General features: G+C 45.8%; 1 protein-coding gene across 1 annotated transcript in view; it reads right to left on the minus strand.

The window, feature by feature from the left end:
• The window catches only part of LOC147706481 (alpha-2-macroglobulin-like protein 1), a 690635-nt gene that overhangs the window by 435184 nt on the left and 242570 nt on the right, over nt 1-12881 (minus strand). Inside the window, exon 8 of the mRNA XM_086929617.1 lies at nt 7536-7623. Coding sequence (XP_086785743.1) covers nt 7536-7623 — 88 coding nt within the window. The remainder of the gene's footprint in view (nt 1-7535; nt 7624-12881) is intronic.

A 12881-nucleotide genomic window follows, 5' to 3' on the forward strand; every position in this document is an offset into this window, starting at 1 on the left:
CCTAAAGTCCCTTTGACCATTGAAAACTGGACTGCAGCGTTTTTAATATACGCTAGTGTATATTGCGAAAAATTTCCTGAGCGCTGCGTTGCACTATTCAAATATATGGACGTTATACGAAAAGCGCAGATAACGGATGGTGGTTTTGCTTGGGCACAGTATGATGAGGAGTATTGGGCAAGAATGGCTTGGGATCCTGAGGCAAAATGGGGAGAATTGGACACTGATCTATGGCAACATACCATGGGCGCTCCGGCCAGTGGTAAGACAATTTTTACGGCTAGTGGTTTCCCTTTAGTTTACCGGCCTTTTCAGGGAAAACCCACCCGGGGAGGGGTGGGTAATGCGGCCACACAGCCTGCCACGGGAGCATGTTGGGATTTCAACAAAGGTATGTGCACTAGGGAATACTGTGGATTCAAGCATGAATGCTCGCAGTGTGGAAGAAAATATCCAATGGTTAGGTGCTGGGGGCCTCGGACATCAGGGGGTCAGCAGTGGCTGCAACAGAATGAGAATGCAGTAGGTTCTTCCCAGCAACAGCAACCAAATAGGGGGGGCAAGTCCAATGCGAGTGCTGGGCCCAAAGGCTCATACACCGGTTAAAATAGAACAACTTGCCAGAGCACTGGAAGGTTATGGGGACGCTACTACTCGTCAGTTGTTACTAATGGGTTTCACGGAGGGTTTTCGTCTTTGTTATTCAGGGCCGCGGCTGCGGCGTTGGTCTAAGAATTTAAAATCGGCTGATGAACATCCAGAAGTGGTGTAGGAGAAATTGAACAAGAAAGTCAAGGAGGGGAGAATGGCAGGTCCTTTTGATGATTGGCCTTTGGTTGATTTGATTGTTTCACCCATTGGTGTGGTTCCTAAGAAGGAGGCAGGTCAATTCAGACTCATCCAACATTTGTCATGGCCGGAGGGATACTCGATCAATGATTTTATTGATGAGGAAGCTGCTTCGGTGTCATATTCCTCCGTTGATGTGGCCATGTCATTGGTGGTGAGTGCAGGGCAGGCAGCACACATGGCAAAATGCGATATAAAATCTGCATTTCGATTGCTTCCAGTCCATCCTGATGATTGGAATCTTCTGGGCATCCATTTCCATGGGAAGTGGTACGTGGACAAGGCTTTGCCAATGGGCTGTTCTATCTCCTGCGCTCTCTTTGAAACCTTTAGCACTTTCTTGCAATGGTTTTTCGCGCAACATTCTGGTCACCAGTTAGTAACTCACTATTTGGATGATTTCTTTTTTGTAGGCTCTCCAGACTCTTCAGAATGCCAGTCTGCTCTGGCCACATTTCAAAAGCTCATGGATCTTTTGGGGGTCCCATTGGCACCTGAGAAGACAATGGGTCCTTGCTCGACCATGTCTTTCTTGGGTATTGAACTAGATTCAAATGCAATGCAGGAGCGTTTACCGGTGGAAAAGAAGGGGAACATTCTTGAACTGTTGGAGGCAATGTTAAGTAAACGGAAGGTCACTGTCAAGGAAATACAAATTTTGTTAGGCCACCTGAATTTTGCATGTAGGGTGGTCGGAGCTGGTAGAACATTCTGTAGGCGCTTGGGTAGGGCACTATCTGGACATCATTTGCCTCATCATAGGGTGCGTCTATCAGCAGGGGTCAGGGAGGATCTGCGTATGTGGACTTTTTTCCTGCGTTCATTTAATGGAATTCCTTTGTGCAGGGAGGAGGACTGGATGTGGGATGTGCAGATTTTCTCAGATGCAGCAGGCAGTGATGGTTTTGGATTGTACTGGCAGGGCAGGTGGTGTGCAGAGCAGTGGCCAGTTAGATGGAGAAATGGTGGCAGGAGTATTACCTTTTTAGAATTTTTCCCAGTGGTGGTGGCTGTGACTCTGTGGGGTCACGAATTTGCTCACAAGAAAGTGCTATTTCGCATTGATAATCAGGCTGTGGTCGATATCATCAATAGACAGTCAGCCAGGGACACCCAAGTTTTGAAATTGTTGCGAGCCTTTGTGCTGGGTTGCCTTAGACATGATATCAGTTTTAAGGCTCTACACATTCCTGGTGTGGACAATGACATTGCGGATGCTTTGTCTCGTTCACAGTGGGAGAGATTCCATGGGCTAGCTTCGGAGGCAGACAGGACACCGACCCCCATGCCGGATCATCTGTGGAATGTAGGCGAGACAGGGTACTACAGTTGGTGGTAGGTTCTTTGTCTGCTTCTACTAGAGCAGCGTATGAGTTAGCCTGGGAGGAATTTATGTCATCTGGAGCCTGTCAACGCGAGCCTGGCTGAAGCCGGTCTGAAGATGTAATCCAGTTTATCCTTGTTTTAATGGATAGAGGCCTTTCTAAGGTTACCATAGCCGGAAAGTTAGCTGGTGTTTCTTTCATGGGCAAGTTGTTTTGGGGATATGCCCCTTCTGCTGGGAAAGTGGGGTGGAGGATGCTGGAAGGATGGTCCCGGGAGCGGGGAAAAGCCCATTTGGGGAGGAATCCTTTGTCTTGGCAGAACTTAGCCCGTGTCTTAGAGGTGTTGCCTGTTGTTTGCTTGAATGAGTTTGAAGCTTGTCTTTTTTCAACTCTTATGGTTTGGATGTTTTTTGGCGCGTTTAGAGTTTCTGAATTGTTAGTCTCTAAGTTACATGGGGGTGTGTTATGGAGAGATGTTCATTTTTCCGAACGGGGGGTGCATTTATGGTTATCACATTCTAAAACGGACCAACGGCAACGGGGAAAAGGCATTTGGTTGGAGGCATCCTCTCCCTCTGCGACGTGTCCCTTGTTATGGGCGCGATGTTTGTGGGCTTTGTCAGGGGGGTTACTTGAAAATGGTGTGTTCCAACATACGAATGGATTCAGAGTCACAGACTATCAGTTACGCATGGTGTTGCGAAAAGCCTTACGCCATATTGGCCTTGATGAAACACTTTATAGTACCCATTCCTTTAGGATTAGGGCGGCAACGGAGGCTAATAATAGAGGATGGTCTCAGGATAACATCATGCGGCTAGGGCGCTGGTCTTCTAAATGTTTTCAGTGCTATGTACGTAAACCAGTAGTGGATGCGCTTGCGTCTGCCGCTATGCCTTAAAATCTGATACTGCTTTTCTTTTTCAGGTTCTGTAGCTGGTCCCCGCTCAGCTGTCATGACCATATGGATCGTGGGGCACTCTTTTGTGAAACGTGCTCATGTTCAAGCTCGTTCCAGTTATTTTGGCTCTCAACTGGGTTTTAATGATCGTTTGTTCAATGTTGTTTGGAAAGGGAAAGGGGGTATGCGATGGAGGGAGTTGATTCCAGCTTTAAACTTTTCATTGGTTGGGGAAACGTGTCCTGATGTTCTAGTTATTCACCTTGGTGAGAATGATTTATGTGCAGTAAAAGGTGTGGTTCTCTGAAAAAAGATTTGCTCTTCTGAAGCAACAATGGTCAGGCTGTCATGTGTTGTGGACAGAGTTGATCCCGCGGAGGTTGTGGAGAGATGCTGTTAAACCAAGAGCGATTGACAGAGCTCGTAAAAAGGTGAATCTTGAAGTGTCCAGGTTTTGCAGAGGTCTCGGTTTTGGACGTGTGGCACATAGCGATATTCGTTATGATGCCTTGGAATTTTTCCGAGGTGATGGGGTTTACCTCTCACGGATTGGTATGGACTTATACCTTTTGGAGTTGAGGGAAGTGTTGTCTCGTTGTCTGCAAGTTCAGAATTTCCTGAGTTAGTTTTGGTTTCAGTTATTGGTCTCCCTGCCAGTTCTGTTTTGGGGGGCAGAAAGGGGGGGTTGGATTTTCCCCCGCTTTCTGGGTGGCGGAATTTGGGGGTGTTTGCCAGGATTGGCAGGATTGTAAGTTGACATTGGTCGATTTGGGGCATTGGCAAGAGATTTTGGGTTGGATGCTTTGTTGGGGTGTTTCATAGTTCGGGGTGTGAGGAGTTGCTGGAGGGCAAACTGGGTACTTTGTGTTATGGTTTCGGGGATCGGGCAAGTTGAATTTATTATGCGGGGTTATTGCATTGTTTGAATTGTAATAATGTTATGTACGGGTGGGGGCGGGTTTGATGACGTTTTAGGGGCGGGATTTGTAATTGGGGGTTAAGGTAATATTATATTTAGTGAGGTTTAGTTTTGTAAGGCGTTTGGCCGAGGTTTTAAGTTATTGTAAATATGCACCTGTTTCAATAAAGCGGCCTTTTTCACACACAATTTTGGTCTGGTGGTCTGCTCACCCCCCCACCCCTCCCTCCCAAGCGGCCCCTTTAAATTCTCACGGCCACTCTAAGACATGTGCGTTCAGTTTGGATTGAGATTGTTTGGAGGACGGCGGTGTTACGATAGAAAACAAGGTGAATTTCGCATACCTATATTACTAGTAGAGACACCAGCACTAATGTTACGCTACCACAATTACAATTGCAGAATTCACTCTCACTGGATTCTGCGCACGAACGTAGAGATGAGAATTTAAATGCCTGCATGTATACCAGTTTACAGAAGGTGAGACTCGCCTCTGCATGGAGAGATCGTATCGATGTTAGAATTGAGGAACAACTGAGGTCATTTACGCCATTATTCTCACACAGGGCAGATCGCAGCACGATTGGAGAAATGTAATCCATTTCACCTACGTTCACGCTAATATTTGAGGTAAGAGACCTCGTCAAGGGATTCGAACCTGCTATTGAGCTAGTGTCACAGTATATACAACCCTTTAAACATGCTTTCATGTTGGTTTGTTTACAGAGAGTCTTTAAACCGTCTGGGTAAGATGCTTTGGTCAGGAATTACGCTAAAAAGAACACCACAAGTGATATAAGGATGTCTAGAAGACACTACTGCACGGCTTGGATCGTAAAGCGGTTCAGGTTACAACAAACACTATTCATCCCATAAGGATTTCTTGGCACGTTGGCAAACGATTTCACTTTATTAAGTGCCTCATCGACAGTTAATTATGTAGCTCACTTTTCTCTTTAAACTGAATGGCACACCTTTTAAGGCTACAGCTCACGTCGGGTCATTTCAATTACAAGCCTCACTTTCTTCCAATTTTTCTTCTCAACTCTATCTTTCACCTTCCTTTTCTTTTTCCTTGAGTGCAAATCCTAATCTTACATCATTGTAATCAGGACATTATTGTATTCCAGATTCCTGCGGATGACGACACTACCAGTGCTGTTTTTTTATATGTTTATATATTTTGGACTCAACAGTTAACCCCTGACGAAGGGTTCAGATACGAACCCGAAATGCATTGGGAGTGTTCTTTACTTGTAAAAAAAGTACAAAGTTCATTATTGATGTGATATAGCATCCCACAAGTATTGTTTTGCTGATTCATATGGAATATATATATATATATATATATATATATATATATATATATATATATATATATATATATATATATATATATATATATATATATAACATTTGTATATATATATATAACTTTGTGATGTGGTCCAATATTGCCATAAGCCTGCAGACCGAAAACCAAGTACTTTGTGAATGTCCCCAGAACCCCCAGGGGGGGAGTCAGACTCTGCTGTGGAAAGCCTGGAGGCTTAAAAAAATACTGCTCGAAAATCATTTCACGCGGTTGGGTGTCTGGGAGTTCCTGTGCGCATTTGGGAGAGTTGCTGCGGGTTAAAATGCTTACTGTACCGTCAAACTGATGGACCGGAGAAGGAGGTGATTGGTAGGTTGTGATTACTGCAAATAGACTGCCAAAGGATCTAAAAGGAAGAATGCTTTTTTGATGTGGGAATATTTTTTTCTTTCTTCCCGGATTGTCCTCACCCTTCCTTTTCACCTTAGCCAATAGGCATACTGTGTTGTATGGCAAGGACTGATGTCAGTGCATTGTTTAATATTTAAGGGGCAGATGTATCATCCGTTTTTTTTGTCGCAAACGCTGCAATTGGGAAAATAGCAGCGTTTGCGACAAAAAAAAACGGGATTTGGAATGTATCATTCAAAAAGCCTCGCAATATTAAGGAATCGCTAATTTAGCGATTCCTTAACATTGCGAGGCATTTAAGAAATGGCAAATTGCGATTTAATATTTGAAATGTATCAAGCATTTCAGTGTTGCAATTTTTGACTAAGAATTCGCAAATTACCATCAACTTGTAGTTGGTGGTAACTTGCAAATTCTTTTCAAAAAGCACTTTTTTTAAATTCTAAAGGTGCCATATGACGCTCATACATGCCCTTAGGGCATGTATGTGCGCCATATGCGTACACATATCAAATTCAGGGGTGCAGCAGGGTGTCCTCAACACACCCTTGCACCCTTGAAATTATTCTCAATTTGCGATTAGCTAATTGCTAATCGCAAATTGAGTATAATTTTACATTCATTCCTATGGGCCTCCTGGCCCATAGAAATGAATGGGAAATTATTCCTTAATTGCGATTAGCAATTTGCTTATCGCAATTAAGGAATTCTAAGGAATCGCTAATAAATAGCGAAATTCTACATACATACCATTTTGCACTTCTCAAATAGCGATTCCTTACCAATCGCTATTTGAGAAGTGCAAAATGGTATCTTGATACATCTGCCCCTAAGTCCTCTAGTCAAAAGTGGTTTCTCCGATTGTTATGCTGAGAATCTATGTATTAATTTTTTCATTTGGTGGTCATAATGCAATGCACTGCTATGTAGCATGACTTCAATAAAAATGATACAATCCTAAGTAGTTGCTCATCAGATCATAAAACAAGCATTGGCAAAGCCAACAGGTCTGCATGTAGAAACATATTGGCTTTCTAATGCTTGTTTATTGTGAGTCACCATACATGAAAACACTAAGGGCCAGATTACGATGTCAGCGGAAAGCCTCTGACCGACAGTCGGATTCTCCTAGACCGTGTCATACCCCATCCGCCCGACTCGGACGGAAACAATTCCGCCCAACCGATTACAATGCTTGTGGTCGGAAGGAAAGCATTGGTCATTCCGAATCCGTTTCGACCGGCACTTGGAGAATCTGAGTTGTGAGAGTCGATTCATACAGCTCAATGGGCAGCATTTCCAAACAACTGATTACGATGTTGGATTCTGACAGCCTTTCTGAGTCAGCCTGTCCCACACAAAAGGCTGTCAGGAACTGACTTTGGGAACCCCTAGCTGGCCCCTCTATATCCTAAGGTCTCCAGTTGGGGTCTGTGGGCATAACCTAGGGACCCCCCTGTAAAACCATACACAGTGAGGCATGCACCATGGGGTGCCAGCGACAGGGTGCAAGGTTTTCCCTATAGGAGCCTGTGTTGTCAGTCAGAACACAGGCTCTCACTGAAGTCAATGGGAATCCTTCTGAACGGTGTTTGGAAGCATCGTAATCGGTCGGTCAGACCCGCCGAACGCAAGTCAGTCAGTTCCTATTCCGAGATCGAGTTGGGCAGAAAGTTTCCACCTGACATTGTAATCAGGCCGTAAGTGTATGAGAGACCAATTAGACTGCCCCTTTGTATGATATCCCACACTGTATGAGCATCTTAAGAAATGCCACTACCATCCACCAAGAAAGGGAAAGACCAAACTTCTTACCCAACATGGTAAAGATCCCAGATCCATGTCTCTGGGAAGTACTGCCTTACTTTGTCCTGGATGCTGGGTGGAGCTGGGTTTACATTTCCTGAGGAGATAACAGGTATATATTTAAATTGCAGTTATGGTAACAATCATACTTTTATTACCTGTATTAACAGAGTGATATTCATTGCAGATACTGTGAGATACAAAGGTAGAAATGCTGGTAAATGTTAATTGTTCAAAGATAAAACTGCGATAACATAAAATCCCACTCTGCTATGCTCTTTAATCCATGCAGTGAATGAAAACAAAGACAAGCTAAGAAATACCTGGGATGATGGGTTATTCCTGCCTGGAAGAGTGAGACAGAAAATGTTACCTCTGGGTGAGACCCGTACTTTTAGCCCTTCTCTCTCCCTTATCATTGGCTGGCAAATTGACTGCATCAGACACCAGACTGAAAATAAGCTTCTCTCACAAAATAATGTAACTCTAACAGAATGTGGGAGCACCTGGGGCATATGCATCTTTCCGGGCACATGGGCTTCTTATAATTACTTCATTGATCATTACACCTGGTTTCTCTTTGGACCATCGGCTATTTTGGATCAGTCTCTTTCAGCCATTGTCTTGAGAGTTTATCAGTCACATCTTGGCTCATCCCAGTGGAGTATTTAATTCCTTTGCTAATGGTGTATCATCCATCTTCGAATGGAGTGATCACACTGAAAAGCACAGGGGGCTATTTTACTACAAGTGCCCTCTCCTTCAATCAGCTATAAGCCTGAATCCCATCCTTTCCCTTGTGTGACCTCTCCTCTTTGCTCCCACTAAGGTCTCTCACTTTTCCCTGTGTATTGTGTATTGCCAGAATGATAATCCCTCCACCCTCCCCTCAGTGGCGAAAGCATAGTGATAAATCTTGCCCTTGGTAACGCCCCCTTTGATGTGTCTGAACAGGCACTCATTTCATAGAGAGAGCCTGCTAGCTTGCATTGAGAAGTTATAATAGCTTTCAATGGAGTGATCACAATTTTGAATTGGCCCCTGTATATGGTCGACCTCCTCTCCCAACCGGTATCTCATGGTACCTGTTACCACAAAAATGAAGCGCAGGTTTTAAAGTCAATGCACCGTGATGAGGTATCGTGGTGACCACCCACAACTGCCTGCACTCTGTGCCATCTGTTGCCTACCTTTGACCCCCACTCCACAAATGTTACCACTGTTGTGGACAACCTGGAGTTACTCTGTTGATCTGAGAGGTTCCGCGCCGTCTGTTGCCTACCTTTGATGCCCCCCCCACAAAAGTTCCCACTGCTGTGGAAAACCTAGAGTTACTCTGTTGATCTGAGAGGTTCCGCGCCATCTGTTGCCTACCTTTGATGCCCCCCCCCCCCACACAAAAGTTCCCACTGGTGTGGAAAACCTGGAGATACTCTGTTGTTCTGGGAGGACTGCCTCTGACACAGTACTGAATGCAACAAGGTGCAGAACCAAAGAAATTATTATTTTACCTACAAACCCAGATAAGTTCTGAATCCTGGCTTAATTCTTGGCATAAACGTGATAGCCAGTGGTGAAGGAAATTGTGGCAGTTAATTCATTGGTCAGAAGTTGGTTTGTTGCAACCAGAACAGGATCAATCAATACTTCAGTAAAGGGCAACAATGGCTCTGAAGCAGATAAACAAGACAGCTGAAGAGTTGTTTTTTCAAGATTAGCCTTAGATTCAATCACAAGTAACGTTAATTCCAAAACCTGAGCTATTGTGTAGCCATTAAAGAAGCTACCGCCACAGGCGGGCCAGAATTATAATCAAGGTCCGCCTCACGAGATGTGCATTTCAAAATGCATTTTGTAGTGATAAATCAATGACATCATCCATGCTAGAGGATGGAACGTTCTCAGCTTCGCCACAGTCATCCTCGCCCTGATAGACGATATTAGCCATCTCAATGGCATCAAAGCAGGGTCTTCCATGTGAGCACGCTTTGTGCAAGTTTCTTACTTCAGTGCTAAGACTTCTATGGGCATTTGCACACTCTATAAAAAATACCACTGATTCATTATCATTTATTCATGAGAATGCTCAGTAAGAAGGTCATCATTGTATCGTGCCTTAACCTGATAATGGGCCTTTAGCAAAATAGCCTCAGTATATGGAATTTTCAAAGTTGAATCTGATGTCAGCTCTGGGGGAGTTGAGCAGGTGCCGGAGCAATCTGCGATTCATTTAGAAAGATAATTTCAGCGAATACGGGTGAAATGGCATCAGAAGGAGATGCAAAGGATTGATAGCCATTCAATTAAAATGTGCATTCATGGATGTAGGAGAGTAGGGTCTGCTATCCTATGGTCACCCCAAATTTTTGCTTTTTGCTTCACTGGTTTATGACTTAATGTGGCTGTGGGCCTGCTAATCAGACCCACAGCCTGCTGTTCTCTCTCTAAATTACTGCCAATGCACTTTAGGTGCATTACGAATTGGAACTGGTTCACCTTATTGGCCCCTGTAACAGTGTACCCTAGGTACCCAGGGCATAGGTGTTTCCAAGGCCTACCAGGGGCTGCAGCATGTATTGTGCCACCCCTGGCCTGGCCTCCATATTTGACACAACTGGCTGATCACTCAGCTGGGGTAAGTTGGTGTAATCACCTCTTACTTAGGTACAGTATGTCTGTGCCTAACCCTAAAATGGACACATATGTTCCTATCAGCCACTCCTATGGAAGGCCTCATCACTCCTGGAGGCAGAGTGCTTGGAAATATGTGAGATGGTGCTCTAGCATGAGCTGAGCCTGTCTGCAGCTGTCGGGAACCACTCCCTAAGCTGTTCCGGGATATTGCCATACCATATACTCTTAAGTGCATTATAATCCTCGCGGTTAAATGCTATCTTTGGTTTGGCTTTATCAAAACATGTCGAATAAGGTGTCATACGAATTGGAATACTATCCCCTCGACAGTTCTGTCGACGGGGATAGCATTCCACCCTTCTAGAGGGACACGACATGTGTGTAGCCTTAACCCCGGTTAAAGTTAACCAGAGCCTCAGCATCACAAAATGGATGCTGCCACCACAGACACGAGTCTGGCCTCCTGCTGCTGACCGAAACTCGGCAGATGGTGGCCTGGACAAAGGGTTTCCTGCCTTGGGAGGTGCGAACACCACCCCAGACAAGGTTTTGTGTATTGGGTAGGACAGGGCTGAATAGAATCAGACATGCCCGGGGCACACAAGGTGTCCCCGTGCATAGGCCAGTCCAAACCGATCCTGGGACTTTCCAGACCCAGGCTTGGCGCGGAACTGGACAAAGGAAAGGGGGTGTAACCGCCCCCCCCTTCCTGGTTCCTCCCAGAGGAGGGACCTAGTAGGTGATCCACCCCTCAGATTGGGAATAAGAGTGGGAGCAGTGCCATTGCACAGCAGATCATCCGGAATCAACTTGAAACTAAGAAGACGACTGGACTTCGACATTCTGCTGCTCAGAAGACTGAAGAGAATCTCCCTTGTGGCCTAGGAGTGGCCACCCTGTGAACACAGGCACCAACCAGCAACTCGACGTCTGCTTTGCCGCCGCCTCCCGCCGGAGCCCGAGCCCAGAGCCCGACAAGAACCAGACTCCCAGACCTCTCAGAGCCCGATCCACAGTCCCTGCAAAGAAGGGACCCGTGGAGGCACCGAGTGACGTGGGACCGGACCTCTTGGAAGACACTCGAAAAGCTGACTGTGCAGCTTCTGAGGCATCCTCGATGTTGTGCTTTGGGGACTGAGAACCCCCACCACCGAGCAGCCCTTGCACCGAAGATCAGCCCCCCAGCATCTCCACGATCTGCGTGGGGCCCTTTTGCATTGTGCCACTCGACGTGCCATCCCGGCCACTAGCCACGTGGTCAGCGGCCATCTTGGCGACGAAACCGACAAACTACACAGCAGGTCTGGTTGCTCCAGACCTACCCAAGCTCCTGTGAAAAGGAGCACTCGCTCTGACCTTGCTGGTCCGAGTGTTAAGCATCTTTTGATTCCTGCGTGGCTTGCATTAGCCAAGGCCTGTTTGCTCCGATCAGGTCGCCGATATGGCCAACAGCGAGAAGCCTGCGTGGGACAGCTCGTGACCGACTCCTGGACGTCCTTGACCCCCGGTGTCCACGTGGCTGCAGAGAGAAGCTACACGACAACGCCTGTTTGCACCCGACATCGCCTGGTTCCAATCTGGTTCCACGGTAGTCACTGGCTAGTGACTTTGAACATTGTCCCCTCTGCTTTCAGGTCTTCACCACTTCAGATCCACCCTTGGATCCACCGGAACTCTTCACATCGAGCCGCCTGCAGCATCTTCAGCTCCAAGCACCATCGACCAGCGTGACGAAATCCGACACTACTTCGACCCTGTGCACCCGCTTCCTGTGGGTGAGGTAACTCAGCTCCGCCGGTGCTCCTGCACTGGTACACATCCCAAGGGCCTGTGTCTTAAGTTTCAGTTCCATAGGTCACTCGGAAGGTTCCTAACTTTCTAACTTTGTACTTTTTACGCACCATAGACTTTACATTGGAAAGTGCGTGCACTTTGAACACTGCACCCGAGTCCCGCGGGCCTTTCCCGACTTAGTCACTGCTAGTCTCGAATAGCTCCAGCGATTCCCAAGGCCCTAGGCCTGTTCCCTTTCCTATTGGTATCTCTTATACCACTTTCTTAGTATATGGTTTAGGTGGCCACTAGGGCTCATCCATATTGTGCAACTTTTGTGTATTTTAAACTGTCTTGTGATTTAACGCTTGTGCTTCTGTGCTCATAAAGAGTCCAGGGGATTTTATAGTTAATAAATCAATATATATTTTCAATAGATATCTGTGTGGTGTCCCTTTCATTTGGTATTCAAGGGGGTTGTGTATGGTATAACAGCTGGCTTCACATGCCTTTCAGAGTTTAGCCTAAGACTGCTTTGTCCACGTTACCACTAGGATAACTGGTCTACAAGGTTGAATTACAACCATCATCATAAGGGTTGCGTGGCATGGTACAAAGTGATCACTAAGAATTTGTGAGCATTATATACCAGGCCAACTTCTCACATTGGTGAGCAGCGGATTGGGATCTGAGCTTGCTGTTGTTTTACCATTACAATCTTTGAGATTATCATTTGAAAGATCACACAGGTACCTGCTAGGTACATATAAAACAAGACTAGTATACTTAAGTTCTACTGAACTTAGTTGTTGTAGAGCAAAGGGAGTAGCACACCCTAGCTACAACTACTAGATAGGTTTAGTAGGTAAACACCAGTGTAGGTAGATTGCAACACATCCACCCACACTAGAGCAATGTCTGGAGCAGAGGGTTCCACTGGGAACATCC

Source organism: Lissotriton vulgaris, chromosome 7, assembly GCF_964263255.1.
Source record: "Lissotriton vulgaris chromosome 7, aLisVul1.2, whole genome shotgun sequence".
In the NCBI taxonomy this organism is placed as follows: domain Eukaryota; kingdom Metazoa; phylum Chordata; class Amphibia; order Caudata; family Salamandridae; genus Lissotriton; species Lissotriton vulgaris.